At 40.0% G+C, this 18,427-nt stretch overlaps 2 protein-coding genes across 6 annotated transcripts in view; both read right to left on the bottom strand.

Moving 5' to 3' along the window:
* psmc5 (proteasome 26S subunit, ATPase 5) overlaps positions 1-10,107 on the bottom strand; it is a 59,722-nt gene extending 49,615 nt beyond the window's left edge. Inside the window, exon 1 of the mRNA XM_071392472.1 lies at positions 10,104-10,107. The gene's annotated coding sequence lies outside the window, so the exon portion shown is untranslated. The remainder of the gene's footprint in view (positions 1-10,103) is intronic.
* Positions 535-12,940, bottom strand: atxn7l3b (ataxin 7 like 3b). 5 transcript variants are annotated; one of them, XR_011674096.1, is made up of 9 exons: positions 12,805-12,940; positions 11,916-12,039; positions 11,502-11,634; positions 11,121-11,292; positions 7,873-7,973; positions 2,532-2,554; positions 2,366-2,429; positions 2,018-2,063; positions 535-1,571 (listed from the first exon to the last, which is right to left on the bottom strand). XR_011674096.1 is itself a non-coding variant. In XM_071392478.1 (9 exons), exons 2-9 carry the CDS (start codon positions 11,964-11,966, stop codon positions 1,566-1,568), a joined length of 558 nt encoding a protein of 185 aa, XP_071248579.1. In that variant the 5' UTR covers positions 11,967-12,039; positions 12,805-12,940; the 3' UTR covers positions 535-1,565. The 5 variants fall into 5 exon arrangements, 4 of the variants coding, with proteins under 4 accessions (XP_071248579.1, XP_071248576.1, XP_071248578.1 ...); XM_071392478.1 differs by having other exon boundaries at positions 2,404-2,429; XM_071392475.1 differs by having other exon boundaries at positions 535-1,584; positions 2,404-2,429.
* Positions 12,941-18,427: the final 5,487 nt, after the last annotated feature.

Here is an 18,427-nt window from a genome sequence, read left to right on the forward strand (position 1 = left end):
TGGAGATAGCATCTGCATGGGCAGTGCCATTGAGGCTATAATGGCACAGATACAAAGATGAGTCCTATCTCTACAGCTGAAACTTTTGAAAGCTCCCTTTCTGCAAGAATGGGGGGAATGGGTTTTATTTGTCACTGTTCCGACTGTAGCAAAGATACTTTACTCTGAGACTGAAGGCTACAATGTCAACCCTCATGCCAAATACAATGTATGAGTCTATAGGCTTTAAAATCAAGACATTTTCAAAAACACATAGCAAGCTAAAAGCCCTACTAGCTACATCACTTTGGGCACACACCAAAAAACAGCAAAATGTTGAATTTCCACAACAGGCAATCAACAGCCTCCCCTGCTCACGACTGAGTGCACTACAGGCTGGGAAGGCTTAGGGTATGTTCAGGTTCATTGAACAGAAAAGTGTTTACTAAAACTTGGCTTTGTTGCAACCCCCCCTCCCCAGATGTATGCATCAGCCCACATCAAGCCAAACATAATTTTAATTACTATACTCGCAGTTCAAATATTACACATCGACAGATGACAATCGTTTATTACTTGACAGATGAACAAATACAAAGCCATGATAGCAGCATTTCAACTATTTAAATATTTACACTATCACAACACTGAGGACACATATAACCCTTTACAATGTAAACAAATAATAAAGAATGTTTTGAATGCTAGAAAACAAGCCTAACTAACTACTCATCTACAATGAAACAGATTAACCCATGTTCTACTGCAAGGAGTTTGCAGTTTATTTCAAAACCTATTTCCACAGGTGAATGACAAGTGACGGGAGTCCTTTCAGCATACTCATCAGTAGGAGAATCATGATGTTGACATTGTGAATATGGAGTAATAAAATGACAAACCATTAATTATTATTGTCTGTAAGTTATGTGACTCCTGTTTTTAACTGTCCATAATTATGTTCTTGTCAAAAAAATGATAGTTGAAAAGACTTCTTGACTGATAATATCATCAAAATGTCAGTGCATAATCAAATGGTCCTTGGTATCCATTGCTCTGACTTCGACTGCCTCTGCCTAGCCACTGTACGACCTGACTCCTTGTCTGTGCATTGACAGATTCTAACACAATATTTCATAAAGATGCCAGCCAAGAGCTACCTATCGATAAAATAATGTATGATATAAAATAATGATTATTGGTGCAACGATTCGGTGAGGGGGGAAAAAACGGAAGAGACACACTGTGCAGGGGGTCTCTGGACTGCTTCAGCAGTGTTGTGTTCATTAGGGCACACAGTAACAAAACATTTTAAAACGTTTCACAATGGAAAAAACAAACAAGCATTTCTTATTGGAGAAGTTCAGTCACTACCTCCCTGTATCAGTCAGTTTTGTTCAGTGTGGTGCTTAATGAACACGACCCATTTAGAAATAGTCTACTACACATCTGTCACGGTCCATTGAAAAACAAAAGGAGCCAGGGTGGACTCTGAATGGTCTTCCTGTGTGTCTGTCACTGAGGGAAGGCCTCATCTTTCATCAGCATGCGTGGGCTCTCCTGGTTGTCCATACGCCGTCTGGGGCCCATCATACCTGTGGAGACAGACTGACTCTATTTATCAAAGTCATCTCCATTCTCCACTCCAAGCAAATTATACTGTGGCTGTGAAATTATGATTATGGGGACGTTCCAGGAGGTTTTTATTTTAGTTACACTCGTCAAATGATCTCTGGAACCACCTTCATATAAAATAGCAATATCTTCTGAGGTGCACAGCGCAACTGCAAAACATCTGACCTAAAACTTATATTTCATATGCGCCACAGTCCACACCTTACTTAATGTCTCAGTCTCAATGACCTAGAACTAGGGTAGAGCGTCTCAGGGACAACTTGCATACAGTATATCCTTTGTCATACTATTGAATTAATGCCAGAGTGTGTATTAGGCCTATCCAAAGAATGAGGCCTAAAGCAATCGCTCCATTTGTCACAATTACCATGCATTTAGTAGTTACAGACTAATGATGATAACTTACCACTCTTATGTTTAAATGATTTGGATCTCCTGGGTGAGTTTGGATTCTACAATAAAAAAGGAATATATATATACATATATTTTTTAAAGAGTTTACACAAAACTATAAGAAATATGTAATTTAATTGTCATATTTAATAAAAATAATATGTTCTGTTTAACAGAAAGCTTGACAATCACAACAAGCATTAAAATTGAAGAAATCAAAATTTGGTCTCGTCGCCTTTCAGGATCATGCTGCATACTGTTGGAAACTTTATGAACATATTAAGATAACTTTATTTTTATGGTTTGTTTTGGTCGTGCTTTCCTGTAGTAATTTTATTAGATTGGTTACAACTACACAAACCCCAAGTGCCAATCAACATTCTCCCTTCGATTTCTCACTTGAAATTCAGCTGTGGCACTGGATTCTATTCAGATAAAGCATCAAGAAAAGCAGAATGATCAACTAGTGGCAAAACTATGTTATTACAGAAAATATTTCATTGTGGTTTCAAAGAAAGTGTAAATACCTTATCTGATTTTCTCTTCTTCGCTGCAAAAATTAGAGCATTTTATAAGACACTTGGACATAATTTTCAATGATTTACAAGATATCATAATGTACAAATACACAAGAGAACCAAGCACATTGATAACACTTCAAAGCATATTTCTTAACTACTAGATCAAACATGTACAACTACATTTTGGATGCATGTGCACACAGTTGAAGTCAACTCTGTTTCAGTTCAAATTAATGTAGAGATTGACTACTGGTATTCACCATTATAGGATTCTAATTTCCATTTGTCTTCTCTTATGAGTAGATACATTTTATATAACTGTCAGTCACCAGGGTTGTGTTTAGTAGGGCACACTGTAGGAAAACGTTTTGCAATGGAAAATAACAAACAAGCAAAAACTAAAGGAGGAAGTACCAGTGACTCGCTCAATACGGAAGTTGTCAGATGACGCAGATGCCCAACGATGAACCATCAAACAGGCAAAGCATCAATACAGGACTAACATTGAATCCTACTACACTGGCTCCGATGCTCGTCGGAAGTGGCAGGGCTTGCAAACTATTACGGACTACAAAAGGCAAGCACAGCCGTGAGCTGCCCAGTGATACGAGCCTACCAGACGAGCTAAATTATTTCTATAGGTGCGCATCTGGGCAAGCAACACTGAAGCATGCAGGAGAGCACCAGCTGTTCCGGATGACTGTGATCACGCTCTCCATAGCCGATGTGAGTAAGACCTTTAAACAGGTCAACATTCACAAGGCTGCAGGTGTAACAGTTTAACTTTAGACCGTCCCCTCGCCCCGACACGGGCGCGAACCAGGGACCTTCTGCACACATCAACAACAGTCACCCACGAAGCATCGTTACCCATCGCTCCACAAAAGCCGCGGCCCTTGCAGAGCAAGGGGAACCAGTACTTCTAGGTTTCAGAGCAAGTGACGTAACTGATTGAAACGCTATTAGCGCGTACCCGCTAACTAGCTAGCCATTTCACATCCGTTACACAGGGCCAGACGGATTACCAGGGCGTGTACTCTGAGCATGCGCTGACCAACTGGCAAGTCTCTTCACTGACATTTTCAACCTGTCCCTGACCGAGTCTGTAATACCAACATGTTTCAAGCAGACCACCATAGTCCCTGTGCCCAAGAACACCAAGGTAACCTGCCTAAATGACTACCGACCCATAGCACTCACATGTGTAGTCATGAAGTGCTTTGAAAGGCTGGTCATGGCTCACATCAACACCATTGTCCCAGAAATCCTAGACCCACTCCAATTTGCATACCGCCCCAACAGATCAACAGATGACGCAATCTCTATTGCACTCCACATTGCCCTTTCCCACCCGGACAAAAGGAACACCTACGTGAGAATGCTATTCATTGGATCACTAAGTTAAGGACCCTGGGACTAAACAACTCCCTCTGCAACTGGATCCTGGACTTCCTGACAGGCCGCCCCCAGGTGGTAAGGGTAAGTATTAACACATATGCCACACTGATCCTCAACACGGGGGCCCCTCAGGGGTACATGCTCAGTCCCCTCCTTTACTCCCTGTTCACCCATGACTGCATGGCCAAGCACGACTCCAATTCCATCATTAACGTGGTCCCGTGTGGCTCAGTTGGTAGAGCATGGCGCTTGCAACGCCAGGGTTGTGGGTTCATTCCCCACGGGGGGACCAGGATGAATATGTATGAACTTTCCAATTTGTAAGTCGCTCTGGATAAGAGCGTCTGCTAAATGACTTAAATGTAAATGTAATTAACTTCACCGACAACGATGAGACAGCCTATAGGGAGGAGGTCAGAGACCTGGCGTGTGGTTCCAGCATAACAACTAGTGGTCGACCGATTAATTAGGGCCGATTTCAAGTTTCCTTTTTGGACGATTACATTGCAATCCACGAGGAGACTGCGTGGCAGGCTGACCACCTGTTACACGAGTGCAGCATCAAAATGACCTGTGGCTGCAAGGAGCCAAGGTAAGTTGCTAGCTAACATTAAACTTATCTTATAAAAAACAATCATTCCTAACATAATCACTAGTTAACTACACATGGTTGATGATTTTACTAGGTTAACTAGCTTAGAATGCGGTGACTGTTAATTGAAGTAGGCTGTGATTCGATGATAAATTTCGCCAAACAGGTGATGATTTAACAAAAGCACAATCGTTGCACAAAAGTAACTAGCCATAAACATCAATGCCTTTCTTAAAATCAATACACAGAAGTATATTTTTTTAAACCTACATATTTAGTTAAAAGAAATGCATGTTAGTAGGCAATATTAACTAGAGAAATTGTCACTTCTCTTGCGTTCTGTGCAAGCAGAGTCAGGGTATAAGCAGCAGTTTGGGCCGCCTGGCTCGTTGCTGTGTGAAGACCATTTCTTCCTAACAAAGACCGTAATTCATTTGCCAGAATTTTACATAATTATGACATAACATTGAAGGTTGTGCAATGTAACTGCAATATTTAGACTTAGGGTTGCCACCCGTTCGATAAAATACGGAACACTTCCGTATTTCACCAAAATAATAAACGCTTTGTTTTCTAAATGATAGTTTCTGGATTTGACCATATAAATGACCAAAGGCTCATTTTGCTGTGTGTTTATTATATTATAATTAAGTCTATGATTTGATATTTGATAGAGCAGTTTACCTACCACCGCTCAGTCAGCAGCAGGCTCGTAAGCATTTATTCAAACAGCATTTTACTGCATTTGCCAGCAGCTCTTAGCAATACTTGAGGCACAGCGCTGTTTATGACTTCAAGCCTATCAACTCCCGAGATTAGGCTGGCAATACTAAAGTGCCTATAAGAACATCCAATAGTCAAAGGTATATGAAATACAAATGGTATAGAGAGAAATAGTCGACACGTCATAATGCCTATAATAATGACAACCTAAAACTTCTTAAATGGGAATATTGAAGAGTCATGTTAAAAGGAACCATCAGCTTTCATATGTTCTCATGTTCTGAGCAAGGAACTTAAACATTAGTTTTACATGGCACATATTGCACTTTTACTTTCTGTATTTTTGCATTATTTAAACCAAATTGAACATGTTTCATTATTTATTTGAGACTAAATTGATTTTATTTATGTATTATATTTAGTTAAAATAAGTGTTCATTGTTCATTCAGTATTTTTGTAATTGTCAATATCACACACATATATATATAAAAATCGTCCGATTAATCAGTATCGGCTTTTTTTGGTCCCCCAATAAATCGGTATCAGCGTTGAAAAATCATAATCGGTCGAAAACAAAGGAGATGATCGTGGACTACAGGAAAAGGAGAGCCGAGCACGCCCCCATTCTTATTGACGGGTTGTAGTGGAAAAGGTTGAGAGCTTCAAGTTCCTTGGTGTTCCCATCACTAACGCACTGTCATGGTCCAAACACACCAAGGGCAGAGGGCAAACAAAACCTATTCCCACTCAGGAGACTGAAAAGATTTGGCATGGGTCCTCATATCCTCAAAAAGTTATACAGCTGCACCATCAAGAGCATCCTGACTGGTTGCATCACTGCCTGGTATGGCAACTGGCACTAGAGGGTAGTGCGTACGGCCCAGTAAATCCAGGACCTCTATAACAGGCGGTGTCAGAAGGCCCTAAAAATTGCCAAAGACTCCCAAGTCATAGACTGTTCTCTCTGCTACCGCATGGCAAGCGGTACCATAGAGCCAAGTCCAGGTCCAAAAGGCTTCTTAACAGCTTCTACCCCCAAGCCATAAGCGTCCTGAACAGCTAATCAAATCGCTACCTGTGCCCCCGCACATTGACTCTGTACCGGTTGCCAGGGTTGGGGAGTAAAATATTACAATTTAAAAAATGTGTTATCTGTTACTTTACCATAAAAAATATTGTAATCAGATTACAGCTACTTTTGAAAAACTAGATGATTACGTCGAGGATTACTTTTAAATTCAGAAAGCATGTTATATCCATTGATTCTTGAAGAATATCCTTTATAAATGCCTCATGAGTTTTAGTTCAACTGCCACACTCCACGAGAACCCAAAATATAAATATAAGCTTGTTTTTCTCCATCGTTTGTAAACATTGTAAATGTAAACAAACACTGTATATCCTCACAACATGGTTAAAACATGTTGATAACATGGATGGTCAGTCCTTACATCCATAGCTCTGTCTATTAATCTGAGAGTGGTTACATTTCTCCAGGCCCATCCCTCAGCTTTTTACCAAAACCGAGGTGGGGTAGCCTTTTTGTTATTGTTTCATCTGTGGATTTACCGTTTAAACAGTTATAGATTATCAAGATATCAAAGTCTTACCAACAAAAAGGTAAACAATAGGCCTATAGCAAATGCAGCTTACGGCATTCCTTTTTCACATGTAAATAGCACTTTTCAGTAGCACTCAAAGTATGCCATTCCATGAGAACAGCATTTATTTTTCAACTCGAATCAATGAGCCCAATCAGTCCTCCATGACAACAAAATCAGAAACAGAGTAGGGCTGGCTAATAAGTCCTTAGTTTTGGGGTTATGCTCAGGTAAAACAATTTGGCTAATCTATACTTCCAAGTCCTATTCTTGAAGATCAAAGGGTAAAACATTTATTGGAATGACTGGAATTCTGATAGACTTTGGTTTTTAATGTAAAGATATAATTGAATCATATTATTATATGTAGTAGAAAGTGATGGGTTAGAAGAAGCCTACATAACCAACCCTTAAAGTAAAATTTTACATCCATATATGGCCAGCTATGTAAACTTTAACATTGATTTATCCTACAATAGATGTTGTTCAATTGCTAACATACATTTTTGTCTTCTAATGCCTTTTAAGGAGAAAGTAACCTAATAGTAATGGAATGTAATCAGATTACGTTACTGAGTTTGAGTAACCCAAAAGTTATGTTACTGATTACAATTTTGAACAGGTAACTAGTAACTAACGGATTACATTTAGAAAGTAACCTACCCAACCCTGCCGGTACCCCCTGTATATAGCCTCGTTACTGTTATTTTATTGTTTCTCTTTATTTATTTTTTATATTTTCTAATTTTCTTCATTATAATTTTTATGTATTTATTGTTTACTTCAGTTTATTTAGTAAATACTTTCTTAACATGTATTTTTTCTTAAAATTGCATAGTTGGTTAAGGGCTTGTAAGTAAGCATTTGATTGTATTCAGCACGTGACAAATAAAATGTGATTTGATTTAACCTCTGTTCTTATTGGATAAGATCATTTAGTACCTTTCTGTTTCACAACGTTTGCTCTTGTTTTCTGCCTACTAAACAGGACCCAGATCACCTTGAAAAGGAGGGTGAAAGCCAGTCCTTTACCTTTCTTTTCCGCCCCATAGGACCAGTCGTTATCATTGACGTCATCATTATCCTCCTGGTCGCTCTCTGATTTATTGTTAGTGTTGTTGCCGGTGACTATTCTGTGTGGGGAAGAAATGACAGTCAGTGACATCATCCATTGATTTATGGCCAGACCTGGGTTCAAAATACTATTTGAAATCATTTCCAATACTTAATCTGCGCTTAAATTGAGCCTGTGTGGTTTTATGGACCAATAGAATAGTCTCAAAACGGCAAACCCCGCCCATCTGTTACTCCAGGCAGGCTAAAGCAAAGTACTTGAAAGAATCCTTCCTTCAGGATTGCTTGAGAAAGTAAGGCTACAGTTTAATTAAAAGTGTGCAAACTATATTTGATTAGAAAATAATAATACCCTGTTGTGGTATGAGGAGAGGGTAAAACATATATTTTTAAAGATGTTTTATTGTCACATACACCAGATAGATGCAGTGAAATGTGTTGTTTTACAGGGTCGGCCATAATAGTACAGCGCCACTGAAGCAAATGAGGGTTAAGTGCTTTGTTCAAGGGCACAACAACAGATGTTTCACCTTGTCGGCTTGGGTATTCGAGGCAGCAACTCCAGTCTTAACTTCATTACATTGCTGTCTGCACTGCAATGTCAACTGGTTTTAGGGTAGCTGTGTTTAAAGGTTAGCTCAACCAAAACGAAAATACTTGTCTGGTTGAAAACGGCCTATGAGGCATCGACATTAGTCAGAAACATTTATTCTAGTGCCAAAATGTAATACAAAGTGTAAATAGGATCATTTTGGTCATTAAGTCAATATCTTCCAAAACTATGACATAAATTCCTAAATCCTTGGATATTTATGAATTGGTTTTTGATTTCAATCATGCCCAGTCTTGCCCACTAAAAGGGGATGGTAACGCCTAAGGAGATTTGTCATGCACGGAGAAGCAGCTGAGCTGAGTTCAGCAGAATCAACCTACAGCCTGCCCATTTCTTTACAGACAACAGAAATACCCATTAGCACGCAGCGCCTCAGTCTTGTTTACATGAAACAATACATAGTTGCCAATGTTATGTTGAAAGAACGAGACTTGGTCTTTATAAAGGGGTTGTTTTCCCTCCCCCCAACTCAAACATCCTCACATTCGTGAAATAACATTAGCATCATAAACACAAGTATCAAAGGTATTCTAGAAAGGAAGAAATGCTCAGGGTTTAGGATTCTTGACCAATCACATTGTCATGCTGCGTCATGTGGTTGCTAAAGCCATCCATCTCGTAAAGTATGGTTGCTCTTTAGGATCAGTAAAGAGGAACACACAACACCAGGCTATTAGCGAACAAAACACTCCCACTTCAAACTCTGGTTGCTTCAGTCATGGCTTCTAGCATTTCATAACAAGGATGTGGAAAAGGGAGGCAAAATTAGTGAGTTCAGACACCCCTTTAAAGATGTCAGTAACCGCATCAATATGACATACAGTTGAAGACGGAAGTTTACATACACCTTAGCCAAATACATTTAAACTCAGTTTCACAATTCCTGACATTTAATCCTCGTAAAAAAATTCCCTGTCTTAGGTCAGTTAGGATCAGCACTTTATTTTAAGAATGTGAAATGTCAGAATAATAGTTGAGAGAATTATTTATTTCAGCTTTTACTTCTTTCATCACATTCCCAGTGGGTCAGAAGTTTACATACACTCAATTAGTATTTGGTAGCATTGTCTTTAAAATTGTTTAACTTGGGTCAAATGTTTTGGGTAGCCTTCCACAAGCTTCCCACAATCATTTGGGTGAATTTTGGCCCATTCCTCCTGACAGAGCTGGTGTAACTGAGTCAGGTTTATTGTAGGCCTCCTTGCTCACACATGTTTTTTCAGTGCTGCCCACACATTTTTTATAGGATTGAGGTCATGGCTTTGTGATGGCCACCCCAATACCTTGACTTTGTTCTCCTTAAGCCATTTTGCCACAACTTTGGAAGTATGCTTGGGGTCATTATCCATTTGGAAGACCCATTTGCGACCAAGCTTTAACTTCCTGACTGATGTCTTGAGATGTTGCTTCAATATATCCACATAATTTTCCACCTCATGATGCCATCTATTTTGTGAAGTGCACCAGTCCCTCCTGCAGCAAAGCACCCCCACAACATGATGCTGCCACCCCCGTGCTTCACGGTTGGGATGGTGTTCTTCAGCTTGCAAGCCTCCCCCTTTTTCCTCCAAACATAACGATGGTCCTTATGGCCAAACAGTTCTATTTTTGTTTCATCAGACCAGAGGAAATTTCTCCAAAAAGTATCATCTTTGTCCCCATGTGCAGCTGCAAACCGTAGTCTGGCTTTTTTATGGTGGTTTTGGAGCAGTGGCTTCTTCTTTGCAGAGCGGCCTTTCAGGTTATGTCGATAAAGGACTTGTTTTACTGTGGATATAGATACTTTTGTACCTGTTTCCTCCAGCATCTGCACAAGGTCCTTGCTGTTGTTCTGGGATTGATTTTCACTTTTCACATCAAAGTACGTTAATCTCTAGGAGACAGAACATGTCTCCTTCCTGAGCGGTATGACGGCTGCGTGGTCCCATGGTGTTTATACTTGCGTACTATTGTTTGTACAAATGAATGCGGTACCTTCAGGCGTTTGGAAATTGCTCCCAAGTATGAACCAGACTTGTGGAGGTCTCCACTTTTTTTCTGAGGTCTTGGCTGATTTCTTCTGATTTTTCCATGATGTCAAACAAAGAGGCACTGAGTTTGAAGGTAGGCCTTGAAATACATCCACAGGTACACCTCCAATTGACTCAAATTATGTCAATTAGCCTATCAGAAGCTTCTAAAGCCATGACATAATTTTCTGGAATGTTCCAAGCTGTTTAAAGGCACAGTCAACTTAGTGTACGTAAACTTCTGACCTACCGCAATTATAATACAGTGAATTATAAGTGAAATAATCTGTCTGTAAACAATTGTTGGAAAAATGACTTGTGTCATGCACAAAGTAGATGTCCTAACCGACTTGCCAAAACTATAGTTTGTTAAGAAGAAATTTGTGGAGCGGTTGAAAAACGAGTTTTAATGACTCCAACCTAAGTGTATGTAAACTTCCGACTTCAACTGTACATGTATTGCCCAACTGCAATGTAGATGACATAGCCTTAAATAATTGGTTAATTTGCATAGTGCGACTTCTTTGTGGACAGTCTCGAACATGACAATTGTTTCAGTTGTGCGGGGCGGGTAGGTAGCTAACCTGCGGTTGGCTATGCGGCTGCTATTGCGCCCCATGCCCAGGCATTTCTCCAAGTGAGGGGCGAAGCGCGACGCAGCGATGCTCCGGCTGCAGTTGGGACAGACACACTCCTTGTTCTTCCACTGGTTGTACACCTGCCCGAACACATCCACTCCTGGCTGGTCCACAATTTCTACTCATGCAAAAAATAAAGAGAAAGAAAAATTATAGTTCAAAGCACTTTACATAGTAAAGGTATATATTATATATTGCAATCATTGTATGGTGGTGTAGTTAGCAAATTAAGAATTGTGGAATGATATCTTCTGTACACGTCTTTATCTTAACCATTGTTAAACAATAATTTAAAAAAATAGGTGAGTAGAAAGTAGAAATACATACCAAAGTCCCTCATGGTTTCTTGGTCCGTGTCTTCCAGGAAAAAGTAGCCCTGCTTGACGGCCCGGTGTACCTCAAAGCACAGGCCCAGACAAGCATCCTCCACCAGGTCAGAAAGGATGTCCTGAGCTACGCCCTGCCAACCACCACAGCATTATTATATAGAACCAGGATATAGCCTTTCTATGGAATGATACTGTGAGATGAGTTGGCTACAGAACGGATTCACACTAGGGCCAAACAGTCAAGCTGAATTGCGCTGGCCAGGTTACGCATCGGCCATAGCTGCAGTCCAAATGACACACAGTCCAAATGTTTAAGCCTTTGTCTAAGACTAAAATGAAATGTGTGGGTGAAAAAACGATACCCTCATGTATAGTCCACACAGGACTAAACCAAACCTACTACTATATTTACCTCCAGCTTGCTGTTGTCCAGGCTGGACATCGAAATCTCATCCATTTTCATTTGCCAGAATTAGAAGATGAGCCCACACTTCTGTGTTCATGCTGTAAAGCAGCATGCATTGGCCAAGACGGGGCTAGACCAGACAGGAGAGAAGACACATATCATAACACATAATTTAATCTTCATACATTACATTTACAATGTAAACTATATTTTAATGAGTCATGGTAAGGAGTGTGGGGAGCAACAACAAGCAATGAAACATTGTAACAAAGGGTGACACAACTAAATGCACAATGAATTATATTAAAAAAGTGTTATCTAGGCTATTCACGTTAATAACCTGTCATTTATGACAAAAAAATAATTGGATTATTCGTTGTTTGTCGTACAAATCAGATAACGACATGCTACGTTTCCTGCTTTGCATCATATATCGTTTACAGAACAGCATTGAATAAATGTGTTCCTTATATTCTTTTTTAAAAATCATACAGAAGTCCTCGGCCCCTACTATGGGGCATAACATTGTCCAGTATGCACAATTGAAAATAACGCAGATAGACACCATCGCATTCGTGTCGATTTCAGATTAGCAGAAAGAGACGGGGGATATTTTGTGATTATTTACAGAAAATAACAAAAATACTGGAAATAAATGTATCATCAACCTAACATATGGTGCAATCGGAAGCAATTGTAAGACTTTGAATGTTACTTCAAGAAACAGATTACTGCGAAGCACGCTATGGTTTGTTTAGTGCACTGCTGCTGATCGTTTTAAAAACTCGATACATTGTGTCACAAGAAAAATATCACTTCACGGTTGTAGCTCCCTTTAGCCTTGACGATCACAACAATTAGATACATGCCAGTCCATAAATGTTTTTTTATTTACCTATATCGGAAGGCATCCATCTTTACATCAGACGACTCAGGCAGTAGCAATCGATCGCTACACAAGAGAACGCCAAACACTAGCAGCATTGCTGTCTTCAGTGAACCCAGCCGGCTATTGTCAGTGGATTTAAGCATGTCCACGTACAGTCCAAGTGACCCATATTCTCCCACTCCAGTCTTTAACACTCTCTCTTTCTCTCTGGGATTTACATATAACATGATTTGTGATTTTATGGTAAATGTCTGCTTTAAAAACTTGGCAGAATGGCTTTAGTTGTTGAAATAGCAAATAGAGGCAAGTTAATAAATGCTGATTGCAATACAGCATTCCTCATTAGAGGTCCCCTCACATACAATTAAAAGAGACATCATGAAAAAAATAACACTTCCCTTCTCTACCGTGTATCTCAATATTGGTATCATCCCGGCCCTTGTTTTAGCATGCAGGTGTTGAGAATTATAATGTAGATGCATATCAATATTATATTTGAGATAAATGTACATGATTGACACATTGGTGTATGTTGATTTCAAATTATAAATGTCTGGTCAGTTTGATGAAAGTGGTGGAAATGACAGTAGTGATGGGCAACAGCTTTGAAGGTTTCTCCTGCTTTGAATGGAGTTAGGTTTTTGCACAGGCTGCTCATGCAATTGTGGCACTGGGTGTATGCCAGTGTATGCCAGTTATGACAAGTGCAGCTATAGACTGCCTCATCTTCAGCCTCGGATCCAATAATGTGCAGATACTCAGTATAGCCAGATCCCAGAATATGTGAACCTGCTTGACAACCCAATTGCTCTTGTGTTGTCATAAAACAAAAAATTTGGGCTACCTCCAGCCTTCTGTTGGTACCACGTAATTGTCTAGGTCCTGGTATCACTAATAACATTTGAGATTTTAGTCATTCTTATCCAGAGCAATTAGGGTTAAATGCCTTGCTCAAGGTCACATCCACAGATTTTTCACCTAAGCTCGGGGGGGTTTGAAATAAAGACCTTGAAGAAGATAGACTTTATGACCAAAATGTTTCACCTTACTGTAGTTAGTGTTATATCAGTCAGAGGACATCACAGCTCAATAAATCAGAGGACATCACTGCACAAACGCTATAGACAAAAGTCTACCATTTCTAATTGTAAAGGGAAAGGAGGAACAGAATAAATACTGTAAATAAGTAAATAAATATTTGTGTGTGTGTGTGAAAATGCATAAAAGAATATATTTTATAAGCCATGGCCCATCGAACAGTCAATGGCAATGTAAAAGCTGAAAAAATTGACTTAAAAGTTGACCTATTCTGAAGAAATCTTGTGTTCATTAATTTATGAAATATGCTGTTTCATAAAATATATTTTCAAAGATGGATTTTAAGATGCTGTTCATGATCATGCCTCGAGACTGGCTGAAAAATAAAAGTAAATGACTAAATAAGAAAAACATACCTACCATTACCTTATTCATAACAAATGAGAATAGAAATGTAATTGTCTCAAAGTCAGGAAATGAAGATAATGACCGATATTAATCTGAGTTATTTGAGACATTCATAACCAGCTACAAAAGCTGTGTAACACAATGGTTGATACAGTATTGGAGTTAACATTGCAAAGCATAACATGCCCATATTATGCCAGCTACAACATTGGAAATATACTTGTTTTTTCCTAATATAGTGAGCTTTGAGGGATTTGTAAATACATTTTAACACAATAAAAAGGGATGGTAAACATGTGCTACTAGTAGATCACTAATCCATTGTCATTAAAATCGCAATGTATAATATGCCCATTATATGCCAGCTACAACATTGGAAAAAAATAGTTTACTGTATATTACAGTGATTTTGGGGGGGTTAGAATTCAATTTGAACACAGTAAAAATGGATGGTAAACATTTTTTCACGTGCGCCACCAGTATATCATTCATAATTTCAAAGTATAAAATGCCCATATTTTGCCAGCTACAAGATTGGAAGAACTAATTTACTGTATATTACAGTAAATTCAATTTTAACACAGCAGAAATGGATGGTAATGTTTTTTTTCACGTCTGCCAATAGTAGATCACTAATACATTCTCAATACAATTGCAAAGCATAACATGTCTGTATTTGCCAGCTACACCATTTGAATAATACTTGTTCTGTCCTATTACAATTTAAATTTGAGTGATAATAATAATACAATTTTAACACATTTAAATGGATGGTAAACATTTTGTCATGTGTACCACTAGTAGATCACTAATCTATTGTCATTAACATTGCAAAGCATAACAGCCCATATTATGCCAGCTAGAAGAGTTGAAAAACACTAGTTTACTGTATGTTACTGTGACCATTGATGGATTACAATTAAATTGTAACACAGTAGAAATGGATACTAAACATTTTGAGTTTGGATACCGCGACGAGGTTGGTATCAGTTGCTCGGACCGCTACTATTTGTCCAGTGATCCTGCCGACCAAGGGTGGGGTCTGAGGAGCTGTTTGGCATAGCTGCCTATCAAGCTAGCAGGGTTTTCTTGAGGGCTTGAACGCAGCCGGCAACGCGGTTAGACATTGTGGCTGGGACCACGGATTGTCCCGGGCTTGTGGCTGTCTAGATACTTGTTGTTTTCAATTTTCCCTGCGACCTGCCCTGTCTAGAACTGCTAGTAGTAACAGCGTAACCTACGCTGAAGGATCTTTTAAACAAACAAAAATATTTCTACAAGCAGTTGTTACAACAACAAGAAAATAGATTCAAGTGTTTTGTCCAAATAATGGTGGAGTCAACTAATAGAAGAATGGACGACCTGACCAGAGGTCCAGGACCTAAAGAACAGTTTGCAGTTCTCCCTGGGTCAGTTCGATGAGTTTAAACTGGAGACAGGCAAGATGCAGCAATCTGTAAGTCATTGAGAGAGGACATAAGTTCTGTATGTGAATCCATGATAACAACGAGAGGGAAATCAGATCGAGGGACAATCAAGGCATGGTTGTAGACGAAATTGCAGAATCTCCACATGAGACCTGGACGGAGTCTGAGGACAAAGTGAGGGAAATTATCTTGGAGAAACTGAAGATGGGCCACAGGAAGATTGAGGTGGAGTTCGCCCACAGGACTGGAAAACCCACCACTGGCCCAGGTGACAGGCCCAGGCCAATATTGGTCAAGTTCCTGAGGTTCAAGGTCAAGGTAGCTGTTCTGGAAAGAGCCAAGAACTTGAGAGGAACGTACAGTATATCTTCCTCAACAAGGACCATCCTGAAGCTGTGTGCCAGAAGAGGAAAGCACTTATTCCAGCCACGAAAGATGCCAGAGCGCATGGGGACATTGCTTTACATCCGCTATGACAGGCTCATTGTCTACCCTCCCTCCCAAAAGCTGGGAAGTGTTGAGACAGCCAAGCCTATGGGTTGTAGCTTCAACCCCGCAACACACACATACTTACACACATGAACTGATGAATGTATATTTTTCTCTCTTGTTTTGTTTGCTCTTTTCCATATTATGTCTATCTCTGTTATATAAGCTACCCAGGAAAAAGCTGAAAATTGCCCATATTAATATATCAAATCAACTTTTATTGGTCACACACATGGTTAGCAGATGTTATTGCGAGTGTAGCGAAATGCTTATGCTTCTAGATCCGACAGTGCAGCAGTATCTAACAGGTTATATCTAACAATTCCAAAACAAACCTAATATCTAACAAATTCCACAACAAAACCTAACACACACTATTTAGTAAAGGAATGGGATGAGGATATATAAGTATAAAATATATGGATGAGCAGTGACAGAGAGGCTAAGACGCAATAGATAGTAAAGGATACAGTATATTCATATGAGATAAGTAATGCGAGATATGTAAACATTCTTAAAGTGGCAGTATTAAAGTGACTAGTCTTCCATTTATTAAAGTGGCCAATGATATCAAGTCTTTTGGTAGTCAGCCACCTCTCTGTGCTAGTGGCGGCTGTTTAACAATGATGGCCTTGTGATAGGATCTGTTTTTCAATCTCTCTGTCCCAGCTTTGATGCACCTCTACTGACCTCGCCTTCTGGATGGAAGTGGGGTGAACAGGTAGTGGCTCGGGTGGTTATTGTCCTTGATGATCTTTTTTGCCTTTCTGTGACATCGGGTGTTACAGCCCGACAGAATGGGGGGCTCCTCTGGGGGGCTCTGCGGTTGTGGGCGGTGCAGTTGCAGTACCAGGAGGTGATACAGCCCGACAGAATGTTCTCAATTGTGCACCTGTAAAAGTTAGTGAGTGTTTTCAGTGACAAGCCACATTTTTTCAGCCTCCTGAGGTTGAAGAGGTGCTGATGCGCCTTCATCACCACACTGTGTGCGTGGACCATTTCAGTTTGTCCGTGATATGTACACCGACAAACCTTCTCCACTGCTGTCCCATCGATGTGGATAGGGGGGTGCTCCCTTCGCTGTTTCCTGAAGTCCACAATCATCTCTTTTGTATTGCTGACATTGAGTGAGAGGTTATTTTCCTGGCACCACACTCCGAGGGCCCTCACCTCCTCCCTGTAGGCTGTTTCGTTGTTGTTGGTAATCAAACCTACCACTGTAGTGTCATCTGCAAACTTGATGATTGAGTTGGAGGCGTGCATGGACACACAGTCGCGGAGGAAATAACTACACTGTTTGTATTCGGCCATGTTTCCAGTTGCCTTGCCATGATTAAATGAGGTGTAACAGTAGCTTGCGAAAGTATTCAACCCCCTTGGCATTTTTCCTATTTTGTTGCCTTACAACCTGGAATAAAATTTATTTGTGGGGTTTGTATAATTTGATTTACACAACATGCCTACCACTTTGAAGATGCTAAACATAATTTTTCAAAACTGAAAACTTTAGCGTGCATAACTATTCACCCCCCCAAAGTCAATACTTTGAAGAGCCACCTTTTTCAGCAATTACAGCTTGAAAGTCTCTTGGGGTATGTCTCTATAAGCTTGGCACATCTAGCCACTGGGATTTTTGCCAATTCTTCAATGCAAAACTGCTCCAGCTCCTTCAAGTTGGATGGGTTGCGCTGGTGTACAGGAATCTTTAAGTCATACCACAGATTCTCAATTTGATTGAGGTCTGGGCTTTGACTAGGCCATTCCATCACATTTAAATGTTTCCCCTGTAACCACTCACGTGTTGCTTTAGCAGTATGCTTAGGGTCATTGTCCTGCTGGAAGGCAGAACCTCCGTCCCAGCTCAAATCTCTGGAAGACTGAAACAGGTTTCCCTCAAGAAATTCCCTGTATTTAACCCCATCCATCATTCCTTCAATTCTGACCAGTTTCCCAGTCCTTGCCGATGAAAAACATCTCCACAGAATGATGCTGCCACTACCATGCTTCACTGTGGGAATGGTGTTCTCGGGGTGATGAGGTGTTGGGTATGCGCCAGGCATAGCGTTTTCCTTGATGGCCAAAAAGCTCAATTTTAGTCCCATCTGACCAGAGTACCTTCTTCCATATGTTTCGGGAGTCTCCCACATGCCTTTTGGCAAACACCAAATGTGTTTGCTAATTTTTGTCTTTAACTTCTTTATGATAGGGGGCAGCATTTTCACTTTTGGATGAATTGCGTGCCCATAGTGAACTGCCTCCTACTCTGT

This window comes from Salvelinus alpinus, chromosome 3, assembly GCF_045679555.1.
Source record: "Salvelinus alpinus chromosome 3, SLU_Salpinus.1, whole genome shotgun sequence".
Lineage (NCBI taxonomy): Eukaryota > Metazoa > Chordata > Actinopteri > Salmoniformes > Salmonidae > Salvelinus > Salvelinus alpinus.